At 43.0% G+C, this 26,409-nt stretch overlaps 4 protein-coding genes and 1 long non-coding RNA gene across 7 annotated transcripts; 2 read left to right on the forward strand and 3 right to left on the reverse strand.

Moving 5' to 3' along the window:
* Window positions 1-1,946: 1,946 nt before the first annotated feature.
* Window positions 1,947-2,354, forward strand: LOC111635499 (glycine-rich cell wall structural protein-like). The gene has a single exon (XM_023380470.1). The coding sequence runs from the start codon at window positions 1,947-1,949 to the stop codon at window positions 2,352-2,354; it is 408 nt and encodes a 135-aa protein (XP_023236238.1).
* Window positions 2,355-3,295: 941 nt separating this feature from the next.
* LOC111635497 (shematrin-like protein 2) lies at window positions 3,296-3,912 on the reverse strand. The gene is made up of 3 exons (XM_023380468.1): window positions 3,877-3,912; window positions 3,473-3,801; window positions 3,296-3,392 (listed from the first exon to the last, which is right to left on the reverse strand). The coding sequence occupies exons 1-2, from the start codon at window positions 3,886-3,888 to the stop codon at window positions 3,478-3,480; spliced, it is 336 nt and encodes a 111-aa protein (XP_023236236.1). The 5' UTR covers window positions 3,889-3,912; the 3' UTR covers window positions 3,296-3,392; window positions 3,473-3,477.
* A 1,728-nt stretch (window positions 3,913-5,640) lies between these two features.
* Window positions 5,641-7,035, reverse strand: LOC111635510. The gene is made up of 3 exons (XR_002758393.1): window positions 6,139-7,035; window positions 5,815-6,075; window positions 5,641-5,745 (listed from the first exon to the last, which is right to left on the reverse strand). It is a non-coding gene; the product is annotated as an uncharacterized LOC111635510 (long non-coding RNA).
* Window positions 7,036-7,960: 925 nt separating this feature from the next.
* LOC111635500 (shematrin-like protein 2) lies at window positions 7,961-11,061 on the reverse strand. Its single transcript, XM_023380471.1, has 5 exons — window positions 11,050-11,061; window positions 10,594-10,958; window positions 9,896-9,959; window positions 8,164-8,498; window positions 7,961-8,086 (listed from the first exon to the last, which is right to left on the reverse strand). The coding sequence occupies exons 1-4, from the start codon at window positions 11,059-11,061 to the stop codon at window positions 8,175-8,177; spliced, it is 765 nt and encodes a 254-aa protein (XP_023236239.1). The 3' UTR covers window positions 7,961-8,086; window positions 8,164-8,174.
* A 1,043-nt stretch (window positions 11,062-12,104) lies between these two features.
* Window positions 12,105-24,212, forward strand: LOC111635507 (low-density lipoprotein receptor class A domain-containing protein 4-like). 3 transcript variants are annotated; one of them, XM_023380482.1, is made up of 5 exons: window positions 12,105-12,371; window positions 15,222-15,292; window positions 19,396-19,584; window positions 19,677-19,912; window positions 22,247-24,212. In XM_023380482.1, exons 3-5 carry the CDS (start codon window positions 19,413-19,415, stop codon window positions 22,607-22,609), a joined length of 771 nt encoding a protein of 256 aa, XP_023236250.1. In that variant the 5' UTR covers window positions 12,105-12,371; window positions 15,222-15,292; window positions 19,396-19,412; the 3' UTR covers window positions 22,610-24,212. The 3 variants fall into 3 exon arrangements, with proteins under 3 accessions (XP_023236250.1, XP_023236249.1, XP_023236252.1); XM_023380481.1 differs by lacking the exons at window positions 12,105-12,371; window positions 15,222-15,292 and adding an exon at window positions 16,662-16,940 and having other exon boundaries at window positions 22,247-24,208; XM_023380484.1 differs by lacking the exons at window positions 12,105-12,371; window positions 15,222-15,292 and adding an exon at window positions 17,511-17,637.
* Window positions 24,213-26,409: the final 2,197 nt, after the last annotated feature.

Raw genomic sequence — 26,409 nt, forward strand, 5'->3', positions numbered from 1 at the left:
TGTAAGTTTGTTTGCAGCGGGTAATCTCCGAAACTACTCGTCCGATTTCAAAAATTCTTTCACTAATATTTAGAATGGAACCTCGGGGTGGACATGGGCTGTATATTATTCCGTTAAACATTCGTATAAATTAAAAGATATAATCTAGATTAAGGCTTTTATGTCCAACAGATAGCGCTACGAGTACGACGCCCTAAGTTTACAATTTTTCACATTTACTCGATTATTACGCCATAATTTTAACATCGTTTTCATCTCGGCGATAATACCGTGACGTTTACGAATGATGCTCGAATGTAAAGATTGAGCATTTTCACAGCTTCGAGAATTTTTTCTTTGCCTTTTATAATTGTTCTGACCGACAATTCCGGTAGATCAAGCTTCTTTGCCAATTTACAAATTTTTATTTTTGTATCCAAGTCTTTAATAATGGGTACGTTTGTAAAGTCAAACGAGTTAAACGCGTTAGTAACGAATCGTTCGAAAAGTCTAACGAAATAAGAATAACGATGACGTCATTCTCGTTTAACTCGTTCGACTTTACGAACGTACCCGATGTTAACTTTACATTCCAAAGATAAAGTTTTTCTTTTCTTGTTTGATGCGGAAGAATTAGTTTTGGATGACGTAGTAGAGTCTCTCGAGTCTCCGTAGATATAACAAACACAGAAATAAATAACACAAAATAAATTGTAGCTATGTGTGGATTCCGCGCCACACCTCCGAACACGTAAGCCGAACAATAGTGTGGGGGGAGTGAGTAATCCAGAGTCGCGTGGCGCTCAAACAAAAGACGAATCGACGAGATTTGAAAATCGCGTAACTCCCGGTTCGCGTAAGTCGGGGTATTACTGTATACGTGTCGAAATTCAACCCCACTGAAGGGAGATGGTTAGGATTAAGGCTTACCGCAAAAAACTCTGCTTCTATTTATACTATTTTAGATGCGGGTTTTTGCGTTTTTGATTGCGTTTTAATAGGGTACGTCGAGAGAATGTACGCTAAAAAGAAGTTTTTCGAAAAATCCCCCCCCTCACGGGGGGAAGTGTTATAAATTTATAATAGATACATTTTGAGCCACAACAACGCGTGGCGGGGGTCTGCTAGTTTGCATATAATTTTCCTCGCGTTACAGGCGAGATTTCCGTCGGGCAAACCGAAATTTTGTTTGATTGTATAAAAAACCCTTTTAACCTATTCGTTTAGAATACATTTAAACAGAAAATTTAATAAGAGATCGGATAATTCGTCGGCGTCGTAAAGAAGCGCTTTATCCGGAAACGAAAACAGTTCGCCGGAAGCGATTTTGCCGCACGCGCCACTTCCGGTCGATTCGAAAATTTCCATCGGTTGGGAAAAGGAGTTCTCGGACCCTACGCTAGCATCTCTTCCCGTTGTCCGCGTTACGTGCTAATTACAATTTTCTTCCAGTTTAAGCGTTTATTTATCACTCCTCGCCGTAAATTACGCACCTCGCGTCGTTCTTATGAATTTTTCGACGCGCCGATTAAGAAACTATTTCTTTTCCGGTCGGTCCCCTGTGACGTCGATGCTCGTTTCGCGTCGTCTTTCGCTGGACGTACCCAAATGGGGGGTGCGCAAATCGCCGCGTTCTGTGTAAAGGCGCGAATCCCTTCGTTAATTCCCGTAACATACGAGGTTCGACCGCTGGGGTTGTGTTTTTTTCCCGGGCCCTCACGGTCCGGTGAACAAAAGCGTTTGTGCAGTCGGAGCCACGCACCGAACTCGAATCACCCTCCGGTCTCCGGTCCGTAAGGTACGACCTTCACGGACCGTTCGGTTCGTCGAACGGACCCCTCGGCCGAAATGACGTTTTTCGGGAGTGCGTCAGCGTTTAACGAGCCCGCAAAGGTCACCGAAATAGTATAAATGACCGCTGCCCTTTCTGGTCGGCATCAGTCGCACTCGCTTACTAACTCCTCGACATGAAGACTTTCGTAAGTGATCCCGCATTGGCCGTCGCCCGCCTTCTGTCCAGCCACCGGGATTTATATCCTTTCTCTTTTCAGGTTACCCTCTGCGTTTTGTTGGCCGCCTGCACCCTGGCTCTGGCCGGATTTCACGGTCATCACGTGGGAGTGGCCGTTAAGGGTCACGACGCCGGCGTTACCCACTTCTTCGACAACCAGAAAGCGCACCACGGTTTCGGATACGGAGGATTCGGAGGTTACGGCGGTTACGGCGGTTACGGAGGATACGGAGGTTACGGAGGATACGGAGGATACGGAGGATTAGGAGGATACGGAGGTTATGGTGGATTCGGAGGTTACGGAGGTTATCCAGGCTTCGGTTTCGGTCACGGATTCGGTTACGGAAAAGGATTCTTCCACTAAGAAGTGAGAAGTAAGTAGACTGGTGATTGGCTAGTGTGTAAGAGAGAGTGTCGGAAGCTAAAAAGGGAGCGTTTTCTTTCAGAACCTCCGCCGGAAGCGTCGAAATCCCCGAGGATGATCGACCCAGACGCAAGTTCCTTGGATATTAAACTGTATATTTTCTTGTATTAATAAATATTTTTTTTATTAAACTGACACACTTTTTTTTCAAGATGGCGCCGGTCGTTTTCGCTTATCTACGAACGTCCGTCGACCTTCGAATTATGTTTTAATATCGCACTAGTTGCGGCTCGGTGAGTGTCTCGTAAACCGTTTTTATCGTTCCTTACTTCGACATAACGTAAAAATTGGCAATTAGTCTAGATTTTCGGTAGATACGGGAAGAGGAAATACTTCCGTCTTCGTACAGTATTAAGTTTTCTCCAGTCGTACTTCTCCTTACAGATTTTATTTGCTTACGTAATCTTTGGTGTTTTGCCGAAATCCTAATAGAAACGTTATTGTGATTGGTTAGACCGCCGGAGAAATTACCCGTTAATAGAAATTACGGGGGTATAGTCTCTATAAACGTAGTGTACTCTGGAGCTTCTAACAATACTCTTCGAACACCGTCTGAATTAGAGGGCGAGGCTTTAAATTCGACTAACGGTATGTGATTTGACGGTGTTAACGAGAAAATAATAGTTCACCGCCGAAACTTTATAATTGTAACAATCTCTACCCCCCTCAACGGAGAAGTTTTCTAATCCGCCCGTCTCTTTGCGGGAGACGAAGGTGGTAGAAAACTAAGTTAGAGCGGTTTCGGTAAGGGATTTCTCTACTTAATTAACAATTTATTGAGCGAAGACCGAGAACAACGCGAAATATCTTTTCTTTCTCCGATTTAGCGCTAGCGATTCGATCTCGAAAGACTTTAATTAACGACAGAGACGAAGATAATTGCTTGTTTAAGAGTTTATTGGAAAGAAGTATATGTACAGCAGTGGAGAGGTCCCAGCTTCTCGCACTCGTTTAAAGCTTCGGATTCGTCTCGTCTTTCTGAAAAATTATCAAAAATAAACGTCACACCTCCGTCTCCCACGTACCGGGTTTTCCAGCGTAAAATGGAAACTACTCACCTCGCTTAGTGGAATTTTCCAAAACCGTGTCCGTATCCGAGACCAAGACCGTAGCCTCCGTATCCCAGACCCAATCCGTATCCCAATCCGTAGGCTCCGTGTCCGAGTCCGTAGGCTCCGTATCCCAATCCGTAGGCTCCGTATCCTCCGTATCCGAGTCCGTAGGCGCCGTAGGCACCGTAGGCTCCGAGTCCTCCGTAAGGTGCGGCTCTCTGGTTGTCCAGACTAACGGTGACGGCGGCGTCTCTGCCTCCGAATCCCAGGCCGTAGCCTCCCAAATATCCGGCCATGCCGACGGCGCACAGAGTGGCCAAGACCAAGAGGGACAACTGAAAATACGGGAGAAGTTAGACATCGGCGGGCCGAGTGGCGAGTCCAGGGTCTGCGGGAACCTCCGTACTTACCAGAGTGTTCATGATGTCATGTAGTTTTTGGTGGGCGACGAGTCGAACGTGCCGATCGGACGGCGGGGTCCTTCTTAAATAGTCAAATCGTCGGGTGTAGACCCGTCGACCTCGAGTCGGTAATTCACCTCAAGGTCGCCTTTCGACGGTAGATCTCGCCGGAAATTGGGTTAAGGTGAACTATGATCTGGTGAACGCCCCTCCCGTGTCGGTCACCGTCGATCGCTCCCCTCCGCCCCTCCGTTGCTATTTTCGTGTACGCCGAATTCTGACTTTCCTGTAAAATATTCCGCTTATATTTCCGTCGAACGCCAAACACTAACAGGAATCGCGCCGTAAACTCATTTATTAACTACATTTCATTAGTCGACCATCTAAATACTGTTTGGCACTAAATACTCGGTGCTACGTCGGTCGTCGTCTCTCCTTTTCGCTCGAAATCCGCGCCATTTTTCTTTCGTTTACGCTAATTACTTCGCGAGCGGCCACCAAACACTGGGATGGTGTTGCTAAGATAAGACGGAAATGCCGCAAAGTTCTCGTTTTATGGGCTAAAGCTGAAACTTTACATTTAGTAAGAAAAGCGCGATCGCTTTTTAATGTACTTTAGTTCCCTTATATAAATAGGTCTATATATGTGTGTGTGTGTATAATAAGTGTGTTAGTATAATAATTAATGGGGTGGCTATTTTACGCCAGGTGTTCGCGTATGGCACTACTGTAATACAGTCGATCCCCCTATAACACTGTTGATTATTCCGTGCTATATGAATTCCGTGCTGTACGAGTCACTTACATTTTACAAATACGTGAGCCGTTTACAGCCCGGCACACGTATTTATAAAATTTAAGTGACTCGTACAACATGGAATTCATATAAAACGGAATAATCAACAGTGTTATAGGGGGTCGACTGTATTTTATTACGATTAATCGATAGAGCTTCGTAATTAACATTACAGTATATTCTTGACAAACTTTCCTAGCGCTGGAACGGGACGAGGAGCATTAAGAAGTCCGATAATTTTATTAAATTACATTTAAAAAACACCATTGTGTGCGGCGCCATTTGTTACGAGACGTTATTAAAAATAAAATTATTATAAACGGGCCAAAATAGGCTTTATTTTGAGAGTAAAAACGAGTTTATAAAAGTAACGTAAATGCTAATTTTCGTTAAGTCTTACTCCTCTCGACATACGACACGTCACCTCCCGTGTTTCGTACTCTAAAATTTAATAGCGTCGATGCCCCTTGCCGTGCCAAATTTCGTTTCTTAATCTTTACCCCATTGTGAGATATTAAACGAAATAAACACAAACACACATTCGTACACACGTATCCAAGGCATTTTGTATCTTTTTTAACTTTTATTTTGATTCGGGGAGTCTCGAAACGTCCATATTTGCAAAAGCCCGGAGGTCAAATTTGACATAATTACGATACTTTTCGCGTTATAACAGCCGGGAAACGAAATGTCACCGTTAGACAAACGAAGCGTGACTTTAGAGGGTAACAACGGGTTAATGAAAATAAACGAAATGGAATTCTTCCAGGAAAAAAAGACAAATTCGACCTCCCTCGAGCTTATTGTTTTTATCGTTAACACCGAGGTCGGTCTTTCGACCGGTTCGCCCGTCGACGGACGATCGATCACCCGTTAATTAATTATTAATTAACGTGGATCGATGGCCGAGGATTGATTTAAACAATCGCAATTAAAATGTATTTTTCACGCTTCCGCTTCCGTTTCGAAGAACAAACATTTCGAGACTATTTTCAACGTTAAAACCCTTTATTTCTCTATTTTTACAACGTCCGAAGCTGGAACGTCGGAGCACCGGCGGAATCTTCCTCCCTTTCCTCGATCTGTACGAATACAATAGAGATACTGAGCGCAAAATTGTATTATTCCGTGATAACGGGAATTTCTTTTACCTTTTATTTGTAATATCCGTATTGATTGACGTATCCAGAACCGTACGAGTAGGGTCCGTACAAGAAGTCGTAGGGATTGTAACCGTAGTAACCGTAGTAACCGTAGTAAGGGTAGTAGTAACTGCGATCGTGATGGCCGTAATGGTCGTATCCGTAGTGATGATAGTCGTGACGGTCTTGATAGTAAGTGACTGACGAATCGTCGTAAGGATAATAGAAACTGCAGCTGGCCAGGGCGAACAGGGACAGCAATATCAACCACTAAAAATCAAAGGATTAGTAGATACGATAGGAAAACCTCCGAATTTCCGACTAGCTTCTTACCTTAGTTCCTTCCATGTTTTCGATCTCCGGATACGGCCACCGAGTCCCTTCCTCCCTATTTATAGGGTGCTCGGGTCGGGTGCCACGCGAATAAGTTTTGGTTCGTCGCCGGACCGAATCGTAAAAAGGACAAATTCGTAAACGTTGTTATTGTCGGAGGGAGACGTTACGCAATTCCGGCGTTAATCGACCTTGCGTAACCCCGGTTACGTAAACGACCGTCGAAGGTTAAGGAGGATCGAATTCGCGCTTTGCTCTATTCCGATTCTCGTAGAAGTGGAAAATCGTCTATCGCGGAAAAATCCAAAGAAGGAGTCTTCGATTTATACACCGTAACGAATTACCCCCTCCAAATCGTAACGCGTTACGCCGCATTGGCTTAATCGTCCGTGCGCTTTACGACACATTACGTGGCGAACAGACACGCGGACGGGAAAACAAACAGCTCGTCTTTATTTATAAACTCCAGAGCAAAGTATTATATTTTGTATAGGATATACAACGTATTCGAGGGGTATTTTTCCTATTTTTTTCCAGGGTTTAACCTCGAAATTATCAAATCCCGGGAACAATAGAAACGACTAAAGTTTCGAGTTTGTCGAAACAATCGCTTTCGGTTCCGACTATTATTTCGTCAACAATACTCGAGTGTCGTTTCCAATGGACTATTGTTATTTCGGTAAGCGACTCGGGGGTCCCTTCGAGGTCGGACCTGCCCAAATATCCGCTTTATATTTACACTTTTCGCTCCTTCGTCGACACTCGAAGAGACATTACGGGCGCCAGACTCGATCCTATTCCAAGGACGAAAAATGTCCTTTAGGTCCCGCCGGTCGTCTATCCGTAATTCAATTCTCATTCTTCTAAATTTATTAAACGTGACGGCACCCCGTAGAGGCGAAATTCGTGACGAAGGGTCGTTCGTTGGCCTACTTAATTCCATTCCGGAATCTCGAGGAAGTGGAGAGAAAGTGTTGTTTTTGAAACGTTCCTAACCGTGGACAGTTACCTTTCGGATCGATTGCCCAATTAATTACCCGGAAAGGTCTATATTTATTAAGTAACGATAAGAATTACGGCCCGTAACGGACCCCGTAGTCACAGACATCCTTAAAAGCGGTTACGGTAAACGTGTGTTAGGCTATACGGTATGCTTTTTGTACCGTTTATTCGAAGTTATGTGCTTATTGTTAGAAAGTTGTGTATGTGACCTTTGTCTTTGTGATCGTCGCGCCCTCCCCTCTGCTATGTGTGGGATCTGTTGAGTTATGTTCGTCAAGGGAGTTGTACTCTGGTCCAGTATAGTTTAGTTTGGAATGTGTGCTGTGGTCTAACGGACATCGCTTTCTAGTTTTCTCTATTTCTTTGTGTTACCTTCGACATTACCCTTTATCATATCCAAACCCTGACACTTATAAATATCAAATTAACTATATTCTCGCAAACTCTGGCGAACTTTGTATCACTCTCGATAAATTTATTGTATATTTTAATTAACAGTAGCCAGGCGAAATAGAAGTTAATTTGTCGATAACACTGCTCTATTGTTCTACGCATATTACGGCGAAAGTAAAAGTCAAACACCCCTTTTCTCGACTCCCCGTAAAACGTGGAAAGACAGAAATAATCGATCGATTCGATTACTCGATCGATCGAGCAATTAATCGATCGTCTTTGACGTAAATAAAATAGGTGGGTTAGAATAACCTTGGAATGTTAATTACGTTAGAAGGCGTGACCTTCGAACTTTCCAACCGTGGGAACCGACTCGGTTTCGCGAAACGTATTCCGAAGAAAATATCACTCGAACGAATTTGTTTAAGGGAATTTGTTTTTATTTTAATAAGTGTTATATAATAATCTATATACACTCGTTTCTCTTCTTCTCGCTCACGCGTCAAGCGTCACGTCCCATCGTTCGTTCCGGGGGGGGGGGCGATTCTCGTCACTGAAAAAGTATAGAAAAAATCGTCAGTCACAATTCAAACAGTAACAAAGGAGATAGATAGAGAGAGCCGTACTCACAATTAGGGTATTTAGTGGAATTTTCCAAAACCGTGTCCGTATCCGAGACCAAGACCGTAGCCTCCGTATCCCAGACCCAATCCGTATCCCAATCCGTAGGCTCCGTGTCCGAGTCCGTAGGCTCCGTATCCCAATCCGTAGGCTCCGTATCCTCCGTATCCGAGTCCGTAGGCGCCGTAGGCACCGTAGGCTCCGAGTCCTCCGTAAGGTGCGGCTCTCTGGTTGTCCAGACTAACGGTGACGGCGGCGTCTCTGCCTCCGAATCCCAGGCCGTAGCCTCCCAAATATCCGGCCATGCCGACGGCGCACAGAGTGGCCAAGACCAAGAGGGACAACTGCAAATACGGGAGAAGTTAGACATCGGCGGGCCGAGTGGCGAGTCCAGGGTCTGCGGGAACCTCCGTACTTACCAGAGTGTTCATGGTGTTATCGTCGATTGTCGAAAAGGAACCGATATTGTTCCCCCGTCGGTCGGAGGCTTTTATAGGGGAGTCGACCTCCGATTCTCATATTGTACCGAAGGTCGACCGGACCGGATATTTCGGAACGGCGATCGGACCGATCTAGGTCAGCCCAAACCGCATTCCGCGCCGAACGGTATGAGGGTGAGGTCCTCCGCCCCTTCCATCTACGCGCCGACCTCGAACGCCTCCGGTTAGCGCTCTCTCTCCGTTCGACCTTCCGAATTTACTCGGCTTCCGCCCGCCATTTTTCTAAATATTCGAATTTCCCCTCGATCCCGTAGCGAGTATAATGCGCGCCCAATTGCGTTAATTACACGCTAAGCCAGTACTTCGTGACGCGCTCATTATACTAAAACGCACCCGCCACGCGCTCTCCAACCATTTAAGTGGTTATTCTTTATCGTCTATTACACTAACGACGATGTCGTTTGGGTTTAAAGCCTACCCCAATTTTATTTTATATTTTCTTTGTAAATAATTATTTATAAATATTCCGAATGCTTTCGGCTCCCTAAAAAAGTTAAAATATAATTGATGAGTTAACACGCGAATACGTTTAGTGTACGCTCGTATCCCACGGACGAGTGTCTTTTAATATTTTACGCCACTAACTAACGAGTCTGTGTGATTTACGGACGACTTTCGTGTTAATGATATGAACAATGGCGAGTGATTTGGTTCTTTTAATCTTCGCTCTCTTTTTTAGAGGATTTTAGTGGGAAGAGATTTTCCTCCGTCTACGTCTCCATCTCTGGAGGATCGAGTGGTAACGATTCGACGATGGAAGCCATTGATTTCTATTGGTCTAATCTTCCGCGACGTCATCGTTACGTTCCCGTTACGTTCGTCACCGTTGTAACCAACAATATTCTTTCTAACCCATAAAATTCTTTGTAACCAATTCTTTCCAATACACGTAACTGCCCGGACAAAGTGTTCGGATGGGCGAATTTAACAATAGTTTTCGAATTTGTTATATATTAATTATAGGAAATATATCCATAAAATTATACAGTTTTTGATAGAAACCCGTATTTTATTTGTATAACCTCCCGTTTCCACTTAAATGGCTGGCCAGCCACGAACTTCCTTACATCTACTTTCTAAATAACTTCTAGCTTCGTGTTAGAAGGCGAATGAATTAAAGCGAATTTCTCTTTTATTTAATTTAATCGAGTTTTTTAATAGTTTAACCTTTAATCCGAAAGATTTTGTATTTCTTCCACCTAAAAACATTTTCCGTTAAGCCCTGTACACGCGTACAGTACCTGTATACTTGGCGGGTATACCCGAACTCCCGCTCTTGTTCCGTGGATGACAAAACTGACTGTTCTGAAACACAAGGCCGCAAACAGTATCGGCAATAATAAGTTGGGATAATATTACACCACCAACGTGCGTGAAGGAGGCTTGCAAATTTGGCCCCAAGTACGTGCCTCGCCCTAAGCTTACGTATGACTGTTCTGTCATCCGCACGTCCCGATATACCGGACGGGTGTACTGTACAGTACTTGTTCGGGTATGTCTGTCGAGTGTACGGGTGCTGTACTCGTGTACCCGGCTTTAGTCTGGCAACACCGTAGGAAAGACAGCTATATGTTACCTCGCGACACACGAGGGTTACTTCTGTTCAAATTTTATTTTCGAATTTACGCATTGACTTTGTTTTTTTACAAATTACGCGGTTAATTAGAGTCGCGAGTCGGCTACGTGTCCGTTTAGTAGAGATATTGGTAAGAGGATCCAACGGTACACGCGGTTTAACAGTTTAGTGTAATTACTGAAAGAATAAAAATTCAAAGAAATCGCAATATATATCCTTTAGCTTTATTAATACGAACACTATGTACAGTACAGCGGGTTGACTGTTATCTCGTGGTTCTGAAAGATAAAAGAAAAGTCCATGAGTGCCTCTTCGGGTGGCTTCACCTTCTAACGAAAGATTCGATACTCACGTTAATGTAACTTGGCCACTCCCAGACCGAGATGACCCAAGCCCAAACCGTGAACGCCCAGTCCCAAGACTCCGTGTCCCAGGCCCAAACCGTGAACTCCCAAGCCTAAACCGTGAACGCCCAGGCCTAAACCGTGAACGCCCAGGCCTACGCCGTGGACTCCCAGGCCCAAGGCTCCGTGGCCCAGTCCTACTCCGTAAATTCCGTGTCCGACTCCCAATCCCAGTCCGTAGGGTCCGATCAGACCTCCGTAGGGGGCGGCTCGCTGGTTGTCCAGGCTGACGGTGACGGCGGCGTCTCTACCTCCCAGTCCCACTCCTCCCAATAATCCGGCGGTGCTCAGGGCGCACAGGGCGGCCACGATTAAGACGGAAAGCTGAAAAGGAAGAGGAACGGTCAGACCGACTAACGAACAAACACTTAACTTATCATAAAAGATGTGGAAAAGCTTTCTTTGCTCCACTCACCGTGAATTTCATGATGACTGTTCTGCCGACGAACGAATGATAGAGAGACCCGGGATCCTACTATTTTATACTCTTGCCATCGCCTTGAAATTTGTTTTGGTTACGGATGGAAGGTGCCTTACCAGTTTTCAAGGAATTCCTACCCCCTCCGATGCCAAAATTAGAGTTACTCCAAGAACATTAATCAAAAATTGACATCCCGAGAAGACGAGAAAGCGCAAAAGAGTCATCCGAACGAATGCCTTCTTTAAGTTGCACTCTTCGATAGCGAGTAAAGAAACCAAATTAAAGAACAATTAAACTGCCGTAAACATAAAGATTACGCGAGATTTCTTTTTTATCTTTTGATCTACGCGAGAGACAGACGGCGGGTGTGTCCGGCAGAGGCATTCCGTCTCCAACCAGAATCAATAATTAGAATTCGAAGGCTTTTCCGTGAGAATTATGCTAATTATTATTAAATTCCGCATCATTCGACATCTATTTGAAATTGCAGGGGTCGGGACGAGGATGGCCAATCGTTGTTACCATCTTCGCATTCTCACGCTTCTGCGGCTTCTTTTAAACAAACGTAACAATGTTATAAATTGTCAAAAAGAGGAATTTCATAAATTTTATTAAATATAATCGCTGATTTTTAGTATTTAGGAGGTACAAAGATTTACGAACACCGAAAACACAAAAAGATACTCGGATACGACGACCTTGAAGACATCTTCCGAGAGATTTCATTCAAAATTATACGCAAAATTGATCACAATTAAGCGAGGAAAAATGAGATAAATATAGTAAAAACCCGCATATAACATTTTTTTATAATTGTTACGTGAGAAAATGCGGCAATGTTCTTACCCCCGTTTATCGAATTCCGCAACGCGATGGTAACATTGCGTCAGCCAAACGAATCCAGTTTTTCGATCGCGTAACGGAGACTCGATATTGCGTCATCCCCTATATAAAGCCATCTTCGGCAAACGGGTGTCATCAGTTTCTATTTGGTAACACGTGTTGCGCGATGAGCCATTATTAATGGATTTATTTTCCGAATATTCCGATTCATTTTCGTGCCGAGAGGAATCCGTAGTGTGATTCGATCAGGATGGCATTCCGGAGATCGTCGACTCTTTTCCATCACCCCGATTTAATTTACGTGGATCTAATGTTAAATACGACGTTCGGTCCGACTATTGCGAGATTTCTCGCGCGTAGTGTAATATTGGACGATCCGCATCGAGTCTGACAACAAGGAGGATGCAAAAGAAGGAACAGAAGAGATAAATTCCTAGTTTTGCTCAGTAGGTCCGAAGCTGCTCCCGAGAAAAGTAAGTGGCAGCGCGATCATTTACTATGGAAATTTAGTATTATATTAAGTGCCGTGTTATTTAGTATATAAAACACTATAAAATACGAGGACTTTTATTTTTTCCGCGTAAACCTATGATGCGCGGGAGGCCTCTTTCGGTGGCGTTGTGGAGGGGACAGTCATTCACAACTTTGAATTTTTTCCCGCCTGCAGGAAGCATTAGTCGTTGCCAGTCGGCCTATGAGTGAGGACACGTAGCGAGCTCTCGTCGGATTCCACTAAGTTGGAAAATGACTGAACGACGTGAGCAGCGATATTACATCAAATTTTGCCAAAAACCTTGGCGATACCCGAGCGTAAACCATTCGCAAGATTCAGCAGGTTTTCGGGGACGATCTTCGAGGCCAAAAAAAGCGCGGCAGGTCCGCAGCAATATCAAGCTCGTGTTGACTGTTTTTTTTACTCTCGTGGGGTGGTGTATGGTGAGTACGCACCACGAGGCCAAACCATGGCAAAGGAGTAATACCAGGAGGTCCTTCGTCGTCTTTCCGATACAGTGCGACGCAAACGACCGGATGTGTGGTCGATCAAAACTTTCCAGCTCCGTCGTGATAACGCATCCGCCCATTCTGCGCATCTGATTGGGGCTTTCGTCGCCAAACACAACACTCCTGTGGTTCGTCACGCTCCGTACTGTCCCCACAGGGCTCCGTGTGACTTTTGGCTATTTCCCAAGCTAAAAATTCCGCTAAAAGAAACCCGATTTTAGTCGAGAGAAGATATCGTGCGGAATGCGACGGACCGGCTGATGGCCATTCCAAAAGATGCGTTCCAGCAGTGTGTGTTTCCAGCAATGGCAGAAATTTTTTTTGTGTAATTTATATGGATGAAACCACTGTAAACTGCTAATGTTTTCCTGTAAGGAAACATTTTCTAGCCACGGTGCTTTTATAAAAATGTAAAAGTATTGTATTATTATAATAAGTTATAAGTAAAAATGAACTATTGTAATTAAGGCCGTAGACGGCGCCGATCCACGTGGATCTGTAACAAAATCGTTTTAGTCACCGAGTAACTCGAGAAGGGAATGAAAATGTCACTATTATCTCGCGTTTTCGTACCGTAACACAGGAAACCGTTCTAAAAGGATAGGTAAAAACGACCGTGCGAAGTGTACAGTCTGCCACACCGAACTTAAGTCGAAGGGAAAAATGAAATTGTTTTTCTCTTACTTATTAATTAAAAACTTCGAGGAAACATTTTTATCGTTATTTTTTAAACTTGGATTTAGTCGAGGACACGTCTCAACTCCTTCGAATCTACTTCCCTGCACCAACGGGAAGCCGTAAACGAAGCCGACATTAGGAGAGGTGGATAAGAAAATGTACACAGTATACAAAGAAATATTCTCCCAAATTGCGGAGCGAATAGGCGGGACCGGAGTTGGTCCTAGCAATTGTTTACACCAATTGAATAATTGATATACAGTATATCTATATCTATATCTATATATATAAATGGATATGTATGTCCCTATATTTCACTTTTCCGCCAAAACTACACATCGCACGTGAATGGTGTTTGTATGTGGTGGTAGCCCCGAGTCTCCATTCGTGCATAGGAATGGTTGCGTCTCGATAGCTATAAGGGTGCGGAAGAAATGGGGGCTTGAAAGTGGTTGAAAGTGGCTTTCTATTTCGAATGTTTTGTTCGAATTTGTTCGAATTTAATTCGAACATAAAATTCGAATTGGTTCGATTATAGAACGATTGTAAACGGTCCAGAAACGTTGAAAATAGTTCGTTTGACTAAACGTAAACATTCTCTAATTAGTCTGGAACCGGGGGACCTAATTCTTGCATTCTGTGAAAACGGGTAAGATTGGATATAATTTAATTATCTTAATCTTCACTATCGTTACTTTTTGCCCAGCGAAGTGGGTCCTTGCAGCTAGTATATATAAAATTTAAACTTAGTAGCGAGCCATCCCGATCAAATTTTTCAGTTACACTTTTGGATCCCGTATCCCGGATCAATCTTTTTTAGAATGAGAAAACATCGACTTTTAATTAGCTTTATATTTTATGTTATAATCGAGGTGGGTCGATAATAATAACAATAATGATAATAATAAGCGCAGAGTCCGAACGGTTAGGAGTCGAAAGTCGAAATTTGGTACACGTTACGAGAATGTACACTAAGAAGGGAGTTTTAAAATCCCCTCGCGGGGAAGAGAAAGAGAGTTAAGACTTAGCCCGAAGAACTCGGCTTCTACCGTGTTATATTTAAAACTCAAACTATTAGTAATTACGCTTTATTCGTAATTATTACCAGAAAATACCATTACGAAACTAGTTCCGGCTATTGGCGCTGTTTTCCGTGGTGGCATAATTTAGAACTAATGGCTGGCTGGCTGGTGTGACTGTTAAAACAAGTGGTGCCATCTGGTAGAAGATTATGTACCGACTTAAATACTATAGGCAAGTGTTCGTGGCAAGTTTCGAATATACGACGCTAGAGGTCGCGCTTATATCCCACGTGTTTTCGTTAGTGTTTAGTGAGTGAATAGTTTGTTAATTAATTATTAATTTGGAAGATGGTACGTTGCGCGCCTTTTTGCACCTTACGATACAGAATTATTTAGAGATCTATTAATTTTTTATTTATAAATGTTAATAGAAATAATGTTTATTTATTAACAATATATAACTAATGTTAAGGAAAAACTGGAAGTTTGCGGAGCCCGAGTGATACTTGGCCGGTACGCAGTCTACACTTTAAATCTATGATTATTTATGAATACGTTTAATTCGAAAACGATAGTATAATATGTAATAAATTTTGAATATTCTTATATTTATATTTTTAGTATTTTGTGGAGCGAGTCAAAGAAATGACCATCCAGGAGGTATCATCGTGTTATCGGCGAGAAACAGAAAAGTAAGTAGAAACGAAAGTTTTTATAGTATTTTTTGTATTAATATAGAGTTACGTCTAAAGTCGATAGTCTGGATAATAGCCAAAAATAACCCTTTGAGTCTTGGTTTCTCAAAACTATTATGGGAAACTTTTCACACGCGGTGTCATAACCATTCGACAACGTTTCTCGCGTTATCGCTGGATGTATCTATAACCGCTGGTCATTACACGCTCATTTTATCCAATTACACAATCTTCGTTGTGTTTTTACGCAGTGTCCATGTTGTACGAGTCACTTAGATTTTACAAATACGTGAGCTGTTCACAGCCCGACACACGTATTTGTAAAATCTAATTGACTCGTACAACATGGAATTTATATAAAATGGAAAAATCAACAGTGTTATAGGGGGTCGACTGTATTCCTTACTCCGACGTCCCCGGAACAGAAAAATCGTCTATTAATTATACTTTTGTTAAATTAACTGCGTTTAAAAGAGCAGTGTTTATTGCGCCACCCGTTTTATTATTATAATTATTACAAAGTTAATTAATTTTATGTTACGCTATCAAAACACTCGGCACCGCCCGAAGAACTTCCAACCAAGGACCTTAAAATTAAAATTACTTATAATTTTCTCCACCAGAGTTCGCCACGCTCTTCCGGTTGGGTACGTCCGATGCGCCGGCAAACGTCATTAACATTCCGACAATAGATCGATGGTTAATCCGCGGTTGGCTGGCGTTTTCCTTTATCTCCAGCCTAAATCCAGGCACGAAAATATATTTTCGCCATACGTAAAGATTTTTAGTTTTTGGCGATTTTTCCGTAGATTACGACGAATTTTCTAACGTCGAGAAGGAAAAATTAGTCTAGTTGTCTAGTCCGCTTTTTCTTTCGCCGCGGGCGAAATTTGTTTCTCCAGACGTTTCCGTAACGGCCGTATCGCCTTCGACTCCAGACGAAAAAAAAAGGCGACACGGACAGCCGGAGGAAACGAAATTTCCGATTTATAAAACACCGATCGATTATTACTAAGTCTCTGGGAAAAAATAAGAGAATAAAAGTTATAATTTTCCACAATAATAATCTTAAGCTTAAACGGAGGAAAAACCGGAACGACGACGAGAAATTACGTTTGTCTCGACGCTTTTAATTTGTTTACTCGCGCTTAACGACGCATTATTTAAATATTATTAAAGAATTTACGAGGAAGGAATCGTCGACGTTGGTTTTTCCCAGACGAACGAGGAGGGACGACATTTTTTCAAAAACTACAATTAACGTCCGGCGCGGAGTAAAATAAAAAAAAAAAAACGAGGGGGACGAGATGATGTCACGCGTCGGTCTCGTCGGAGTCCGGGACGACGTGACGTCACCGGGAGCCGCGATCTACTGACACAATTGCCAATGGCAGACGGGGGGAGGGAGAGGCGCGCGCGCCGTCTAGACCGCTTCCAGACGGAGGCCGGTCGGCCGACGTCGGCTTTATTTAGACGCCAGTCTAGACGCTCGTCGTCTGCCACGGGCTGGGCCGGCGGAAGTAAACGGTCGATGACGTCGACGACGGGAGTACGCCGCCGAGCTTCGGCCGGCCCGGACACCGGCCTCGCACCGTCCGGGCCATGAGACTCGACGGCCGGACGGCCCGACGCGCCGCGCAAGCAGGTAAGTCCTTTTCCACCTCCTCCTAAGACTTTTCTCTCCTTCTCCGTTTTTCCGCTTTCGCCCGCCGTGCCGGAAATTCGAGACGGCCACTTCCGTTCTCCCCGCCACTCCGGGAGCGGAATTTTCCGTGTTTTCCGGATCCCGGTTGGAAAAATCTGCCACGTTACCGAAAATTGTCACCGTTTCGTCCCCGTTTTCTCTTCTTCCGTCCGGTAGACAGTTTAAGACGGACTTTTCAGTCTCTCCTCTTACTATTTGCTCGATTAACACTGTACGTGACGTAGCGGCAACGATACTCGGATAATCCCCCGCGTGCGATCCGGAAAAAAATGTGTGGACGGCGAATTTCCTCCATTCTCCTCTTCCATTCGTAACCGCGGCAGGGGCTATATACAAAAAATAGTTTCTCGCCCGGCGCCGCGCTTCCCGTCCGACTTTATTTCTGTTATTATCCGATTTTTCTAGAATTTAAAACGTGACGAAGCCGACCCAATTTCTTATCTACGGGAGAATCCGCCGCGATAATTAAAAAATATATATATTTAATTAAATCGTCGGGACTGGGCGAAAGATGGCGCCAGTTAACGGCCGGAAGTTACGCGGTTAACCGGTAACGACGATTTCCAGGTGCGAAGATGCCGTCCCTTCTTTCCGGCGCCGGGGGATTCCCCACCGCTCTTCTCCGCCGGGGATCCGGGTGAGTAATTGGCGCCAACGTCTCGGGTCCCGGTGGGGATCGATATTTGGTCCCGGGCTCGGACGGCTTTCTCTCTCCCGCCCGTCGGTGACGTAATAGCCGATTGTTTACTTCCGTTACGTCTTCGTTAGGTAATAAGCTCCGCTTCCAGTCTCGTCACTGGTCGGATAAAGAAACGTTTTCGGGCTTCGGGCACCTCCTTTGATGTAAAATTTTGCACTTAAAAGCTTATTAAATACGAAATAGTTTCTTTATTTTCCTCGCTCTCCTTTAATATTTAGAAAAAGAATAAAATATTTTTAATTATAACCGTCGAGGAGAAGACGGCATCTTCGACCGGCTCCATTCTTTATTCCGCCTTACGACAGACTGGACGGTAAGCTTTTGGCATTTAACGTCGACAAATCTTTGTAAATATTTGCACATTTTTTGCATTTTATTACGTCCGTTCGCTGGGGGTAATCGCATCTCGTTACGTAGGTTTTAGAATATTACGTAAAAATCGATAAAAATATTAAACGTACGGCCAATTCTTGCTTAGAAAATGTAAAAACCGCGAAGGTTAAGACCGTTAAAACTTATAAAATTACGCCGGTTAATGCGAATGCGGCCGTACCTTTGGCCTTGACCGAATTCACCAAGGTCGCACCGGCGTGTTTTTTTTTTCTCTCGGCAATAGGAATAAAAGCCGTAGAATAATTACTTTTAAGAACGCTCGGACATCGGTTAACCGGTCGGAAGACGCCTACTTGTCCTTATTACGTAAATGGCGACTGGCCGTGCCGCCGATGCTACCTGACAAAACACTCTCGTATTAATAATATAAATATTCTTAGCTTTTTCCGAGGTAGCCTAAAGCGGCTGTTTCCAAAGAGCCAAATGTTTATTACGTAAATGGATTACCGAGGTGTTTTTCCCAGTTGACCAGACAATACCGGACTGGCTCTCCGTAAACACGAATCCGCGTACTAAAATTTTAAATCCATCGATGGGGGTTTTATGCCCCGGAAATTACGTCGGTGTAAATGGACGAAAGAAAAAACGTAATAAATCGAAAGCGTGCGGATAATTTTACGCGGTGGGAATTGCATTACAGTATTTATTTACTTGCATATTTTGACTAAATGCGGCGGAAACGAAGTTAAAATATGCCGTCCGACGACTTAAATTTGAAGTTTTCTCTGAGGAAAATGCCATTTATTTTTATCTTATTTGTATGGAGACAACACTGTTTAGTTTCAGAATCTTTTTATTTAATGGATTTTAATTGAATGGTGCGTATAATATCGACACCGTTTTAGTGTCTATATAAAGTACTATTGGATATTTTTATAAAGGCGAATACGTTTTATTTCTAACCTTACTCGTTAGAAGTATGCCGTCGTCTATAGAAAATTCCTGCGGGTAAACCAGTTCTTTGTGTTTTTCCTAAGCCAGATAAAAGTAAACTAACCAGTATCTGGTACAAATCTGTTTTACCGCTTTTGTTTTTATACGTCGAATTACAATTGCGACGAATTAACGCCAGTCTCGTATCTTTCGTCTATATTACCACTCCTTATCTTATTTTAAAAGAGAAATACAAAATATATTACGCTTCTTTTCCAGATTAGAATTTCGTACGTCAGAATTTCCATTTCTTTAATAAACTGATTATTCTTCTGTTTCCACCTTTAAAAAGAACCGATGCAACTTATTATTACTATTTAATTACGATAAATGAGTTACGTTTACGTATAAATGAACTTTTCTTGGCAGTAACGGGGTCGACGTGTATGTTCAGATGCGGTGATACGACCTGTCTTCGGAGTTGGACGTTTGTGTGCGACGGTCTGCCCGACTGTCCCGACAGCAGCGACGAAATTCACTGTCCTCCCAAATTAGTCCGTTCGAACGTCCGTTACTCGTCGTTCCCGAACGGTCAGAATTTTGCGGGGCTTCAAAATGGTGAGCTTCTTAAAACCTCCATAATTATAATGTAAATTCTTAACTGTTTTTTCGTATATCATTTGTTTTAATATTTGTTTTTCTTTTTCCAGTTTCTGCAATCCAGATCGTTGTTATTGCTATATCCGTAGTATTCACCCTAGGACTAATTACGTGCGTTCTCAGTCATTACAAGATGGGAGCACGATCTTGGAGCGAGAGGCGTAACAGGTCGCCTCTCAAGAGTGCATCTAGAGACTTTCATCATTATTTTCACCTTTCCCACTGTTCGCACGACTCGAATTGTCGCTGCTTCTCGTCGTTGTCGTCGTCGTCACCCATGCCAAAAGTTAGTCTTTCTATAATTATTTTAAATTTAACTTTATTTTTACCTACCGAAAACAAATCGGTTTTTCCTAAACCTCTCGTTACGCGCCTTTGTCAAAAGAAATAATTAAAATTTATGATACATTTATTTTTTTAATCAAACAAAGAAATGGTCAATTTGTTTACACACAGAAACGTACGACAACGAGAACATAAACATTATTTTTTAAATCTTCGTAAGGCAAAAGCGCGCAGTCTATCCTTTTATTATCTCTAAAATCAAATGATACACCCACATTATAATTGAACCCTAATGTGACTAATTAATCGTAAAGATATTACATAATTTGCTTAAAGGTGGGCAGTTAGGCTGCCTTCTTCTATTAAATTTAATAATTAGAAATAGATAAATTCAGTATACACTAGAAGGAAAGATCAATGCGGAGTGAGACTCCAACCCGCAACTTCCGCTTACCGCGCCAATTGTGGTTTTACACGCAGTTTTCTCTATATTATTATCAAAGAAAACGTATTCTCGGCCACCTGTTATTACACTACCGTACTCCATAACTTGTTTATTACGTAATTAACCCATTTTTTCATCTGTTTTTCTTATATATAGTATGCGTATGTACAGTACGTATATTATAATGTAAATGTAATAATGCTATTTGTAAACTGAAAGAACAGCGGAATCGAATGTTTTATAATCGAAGGGCCCAATTTAAAGATCCCCAGTCCCCGTTTTTACACCGCGGTCGATGCTATAGGCCGGCGACGTCATTCTAACAAGATGGCCGATAACAAAGAGTCGAGGATAATGCCGTTGTCTGGCATCTACTTTATTCCTTAACGATACGAAATTCACTCGGCTTTTTAGGGGAACCCGGAGCGGAATGGGGTAGCTAACGAAAAAGTTAAAAGAAAAATAACAAAAATATTGCATTATATCTTTTATTTATTATATTTGGCACATTATTGATTATTTAAATGTAATTTAAATAGTTATTTTGTACGAAAAATAAATAAGTAAAAAAAGATCGCCCACCTCCCGTACCGCCCCGCACTCGGGGCAGAATGGGGTACGAGATTACCGCTCAAATATTAGTCTCGTTGCGTACGAAACTCTCAAACCAGCGCGGAATCGTCATCGTCGCCGTCAAAACCCGCGCGAGAGATACGAGCCCATTGTTTGCGCGCGACAGACGAACACCAACCCTCGATCGTGTGACAGTAAGCCCGGCTGCGGTAAAGGCGAGTCGTAACGTCGTCCCCTCCCGAGTAATCGTCCCCTCGTTCTTCTATTTTACTAAACTGTTTTTTCCCCTTTTCTTTTTACTGTAAAAATCGTATGGAACTTTCCCGCTTTTTTGTCAATCGTAGTGTCGGGGTTATCTCCTTTCTTTTTCACATAACTTTCTAAAGTGCTGGATGGCGCAGAAAAAAACGAGGGCCGCTCTTCGATAACCCATTTCTCCAGAAATCGCCGCATTTACAGCAAGTTCCGTTCACTCTGTCCGCCGACATTGTCTGTCAGTTTTTCTTTTGTACGTTCGGACCATCTATAACGAAAGAAAAGCTATAAGAATGTATTTTACAATAATAGCATTCTGAACCGCCAGCTGATCAATATATAAATACCGCTGGCATAGTGTGTGTGTATAGGGGACAGAACGGAGTACCGTCCCATCGCGCTCCACCCGTTGTGCCCCGAAGCGTACGCTTCTAAAAATCAAGGAGAGAAAAAGTTTACAATTACTTTCCGCGTTATTTCATTTTAAAAATACAAACAAACAAATCGTTAATAAACTAGACTATATAAATTTGGTTAAATTATAAAATATACCATATACTTACATTGTTTTAATGTCGATACACTTGTAATTTCGTCAAAAAATCACGACGCGAGGTCAACGACGCAGCGAATCTCGCGTTGTCGCAGTCCGAGTGTAGGACAGCGAGCGAACCAATCCCCTCGCCCTCTTTCATATGTAAATCGGGTTCCCCTACATTTTGCCAGCGGTGCGAACTAGCCTTAACAAACACTCGGCGTGTTAAGGCTAATTAGCACCGCCGTAATTCGCCGGCAATAATTCCATCTTGGTCTTTTAATTAAGTAACCGGTAGTCATCACTCCATTAATACATACGTATGTACCGGTACAGTTTATCCGCACACTTTCCTAAGACATTCGAATTTAATCGCCATCGTTAACCGTTCTTTTTAAAATATCCTTTTCTGGACTACGGAAGAAGCGCGGGTTTACGAAATAATTAATAATGGCGGACGTTTCCGACGGGAGATAACCGTATTTTGTGTGGGAGAATCGTTTACTAATTATACTTTTCGTCAACAGGCGGCGCCCAAATGCAGCCAGGGATCGGCGGGAGGAAAGTGCGCGCGGACGGAAACGGCCGCCGATCTGCCCTCCACCGTGGCCCTGCCGGACGGCGAGGAACGTCCGCGCAAGAAGGAAAGGAACCGGCGCGCGGGAGACGAGGAAGGAGAGAACGAGATCTACAGAAGCTACATCCGGCCTCCGCCCAACAGGACCGTCTCCGACTTGGACGGGCTTCGGGGCACCCTCCTCCATCCGTGGGAAACGTCCGGCCCGCCCATTCGACCCGGAGCCCCCTGGCCGGGCCGCGCCCCTCCCGTCCTCCGCCCTTCCACTCCCACTTCCGTTGCGGAGCGGCCGGAAGAAGTCTACCCCGTCTGACGGCGGAGGATCCCAGCGGCGTCCTCCGCCCTCTTCCCGGCGCCGATCTTCTCGGCGTCGATTGGTTGTGATAGAAAGGGCGTCGGCGGACGGGGCCGGCGCCCCTCCCGGTTTTCTTTTCTAGCGGGATTTCTTATTTATTTAAATCCGACCGCGGGAAGACGATTGGCCTCGAGATTCCGGAGACGGTCCCGCCTTTATTTCTGGGCGGGGTCCGACGGGAGAAACTTAATCTCCTTCCGCCTTAATTAGACGGGGGCGGAAACGGAACGGGGCGGTGTCGTTACCGCCAATCAAAAGCCGTCCCCCACCCGGGTCCGGGGGAGGGGGACGGGAAAAAAGGAGAGAAGAATGATCCGCCGACGCGTATTCCGTGGGAGGGAGGACGGACTCTTCCGAAAGGGGGAGGTGACCCGTCCTCTACCGGGACTAGTCTTAAGACGATGTGATAAAGCCGAAATGACGGAGACCGGACGGGAGGGGGTGGCCGGCGTCTCCCTTCGTTCCCGACCGGAAACGACATGCACATACGCGCGCGAATCGATCGCCGGTTACTTCTTTCTTCCCGTATCCTTGTATATATTTATTCGGGACGCTGTCCGGTGGATCCGTGGGAATTTCCAATTATTTGTAATTTGTATAGATATAAATTAAATTCTTTGACCATATTTTTTGCCGTTTTCTTTGGTGAAAAATGGCCGCCTCCGATTGCGTTGGCGGTTACCTGGCCATTTCTTTTCGTCCGCCGTATCGGAAGCAGAAGTATTGTATTCGTGTACTGTACTTACTGTTCGGAACGTAAGGGCCGCGATTACGCTTACGTCAGACGGTGATGTCGTCGGAGGGAAGCTTTGGACGGATTAACAAAGTACGATTTATTAAGTCCGCGGCGCTCCGGCTAATCCGAACTAACTATCGAACGGGTTATACTGTATCGATCCGAAAATGTCGACAATGTAAGAGAATATCGTTCCTTACATTATCAATGTCGTTTTGGTCGATACACTTCGAACAATTGGTATTTCCAACGAGTCTCCCGACGACAACTTTAACGCCCGTGAAAATAGTAATCAAATGCCGATCGGAAAATAGAAAACGTCCAATAATAATACGTAAAGAAAATTAAAAATAAACTTAAATTTTTTAATAAAAATTTATCGATAATCGTTAAAAACAAACGAAACTCGAAAGTAATTTTCGAAATAATAGTAACGTGAGGCGCCTCTGGTGGCGAGTTATGTGACGAGAACAAGACCGAAAAATTATTTTAGCAGTTTGAAAGCTCCGATTCGAACAAATACGAAACCGATCGATCTATTAATTTAATACAAATGTATTGGCGCGTGGTACGTATAATAATGGAAAATAAAGAGAAAAAAAATAATAATTGAAAATTAATCGCGCGATCTATTACGGTAAATAATTCGCGGTACTTCGATTTTTTGTGATTTTCGGTTTTTTTTCCGTTTTTGTCGTTTATCCTCTTCGTCGAATTCCCGTCAGCCGGTAAAGAGTACTACGGTGCCATCTATTAACAGTATTTAAAAGTATGCCAAATTTAGAACATTAAATCGAAGCCGCGAATAGTTTAGAACGGAATTTAAATGCTTTTAATCATTAATCGTTGTTATACGGACGGTGAATTAAGTTTTCAGAAAGTTTAAATATCGTTACCAGTTTTATTATAAAAAAAGTTTTCCTTACTGTTTAGTAGTTACACGATTTACATTAGGAAAATGTAGGGAAAAAAACGTTATATATTATTATCGTATTAATTAAACAACAGACATATGAAATTTTATAAATATAAAAAGTTCTACGTGGCGCCATCTGTGATCAGATAGTGTTATAACAATTTTATTACGATTGAAAAATTCCTTTTGAGGGCAAGAACGAGTTTTATAAGAAATTGCCAATGCCAATAACGAGTAAAATTTTCATTAAGTCCCACTTTCCGACCTTTGACCACCAAAATTTAGTAGTATCGATTCCCCTTACAAACTACCTGGACAAATTTCGTTTCTTAGTCTGCACCCCTTTCCGAGATATAAAAATTCCCTGAGTATTTAATGTATGTGTCTGTGTGAGCATAAACTGACAGACACACTTGTATACATACATATATATGCATATAAATCGAAAATGTCAAAAAGGGGGGAATTGCGCGTGTATGTGTGTCCCAGTCTGGAAGGGAGTGTGTCGGATTTTCTTTGAAAGGGGTGTTAATATGGAGTTTTCGGCACAGTTAGGCACTATACTCCGAATAGCTTGGTTTCGATCTCTAGGCGACCGAATAGTCAGCCTTATAGAGTGGCCATTACGCGCGCGGGGGAAAGAATGCCTTCCGGGAAGACTTTTTACCGGAAACTGGCCCTATTCGGGCGTCATCGACGAGGAGAAAACCCGGAAGACTTCACGCTACCAGCCGGTCCGAACGCGGCGCCAACCCACCACCGAACTCCCAGTGCGAAAGTCGTATTAAAAGACCCTCCCGGGTCAGATGCCGCGTCTTACCAGACCACGGATGGCCCGGTTCACCCATCCTTCGGGCGTGGAGGCTGGCCCGTCAGCTATACAAGATCGTCAGAAGTTCATCTCGCTTGTCGATTTTGGACTCTGATTCAATATGAAAATAAAATCTACATTACTAATTTGCATATCGTTAGCATAAATTAATTCGGTACCTAATTTAATGGCAGTTACGTCCTACGGTGTATTAAAGCCCGCAACTTACGAAGAAAAAATCCAGCAACGAGTTGCTTAACTTTCCCGGCAACATTTGGCGAGTCATCTGTTACGATATTTTATTTTAAAAGTTTTTTTTTTTTATATTTTTAACTATTATAAAATGGAAAAATGCTCAATTTTCAGGGTAGGGATGGGTATTATAAAAATTAAGTGACGGTGGAAATTTTCACTTTTCTTCGTCATTTTCCTCGATACGACACGCGACCCTTTCTATCTCCTCGCCTTCTCGACCTGTCACCATCAAAATTTAATAGCATCAACGTCTCTTATACACAAGCTACCGTGCCAAATTTCGTTTCTCTATCATTATTCTTTCCTGATATATTAAACAAAATAAACGCTAACACATCGCATCCGCGGAATTATTTTTGCCTTTTTTTTACTTTTTTTTTTGTTTCGGGGAGACTGGAAATGCGGACATTTACAAAAAGCCGAGAGGGTCAAATTTGATACTAAACCAAACGATCTCCGTAGTTAATCGAGCTGCTATTTTGCTACAGTTTATAATTAGATATTAAGTAATTTGGTATTGGAGGTAGAGGTTAGGTTCTATTTCTTATCTAAATTAATACTTATAATAATATTTAATGGTAGTTTTATTCGTTTTATTATGTGTTTATAAAGACAAAATCGAACAGATTTTAAATTTTATTTATTACACTAAGCTGCGAAAAGCGAATTTTTTCGACAATTTAGGCATACCCGATATGAATTTTTTTATACGTGAGTTCGTGTATTACAAGTTTGACGTTGAATTCTTCTTTTATTTTTTTGAAAAACACGGCGTGCAACAGTTATTTGTAGGCAGTCCTACGCGAGTGTCATCAGTTTACACTTGTTGGGCAATTCTTCTACGATGGTGCTTACTATTGCTTGCGTGGACTTACAAGTCCTTCGGCAACTTGTAAAATTTAACTTAAGTATAGTGTAATTTCATTGTCAAAGAATATTTTACTAACCGTATTCTTTCACTAAAAATAGAACAATTTTAAAAGTTAACACAAATAGTGATACACAAGAACGCGTACACATGGCTGTAATTGCATTTTTGA

The sequence above is a fragment of the Centruroides sculpturatus genome, unplaced genomic scaffold, assembly GCF_000671375.1.
Source record: "Centruroides sculpturatus isolate CEXI.00-Female unplaced genomic scaffold, Cexi_2.0 scaffold978, whole genome shotgun sequence".
NCBI lineage: Eukaryota > Metazoa > Arthropoda > Arachnida > Scorpiones > Buthidae > Centruroides > Centruroides sculpturatus.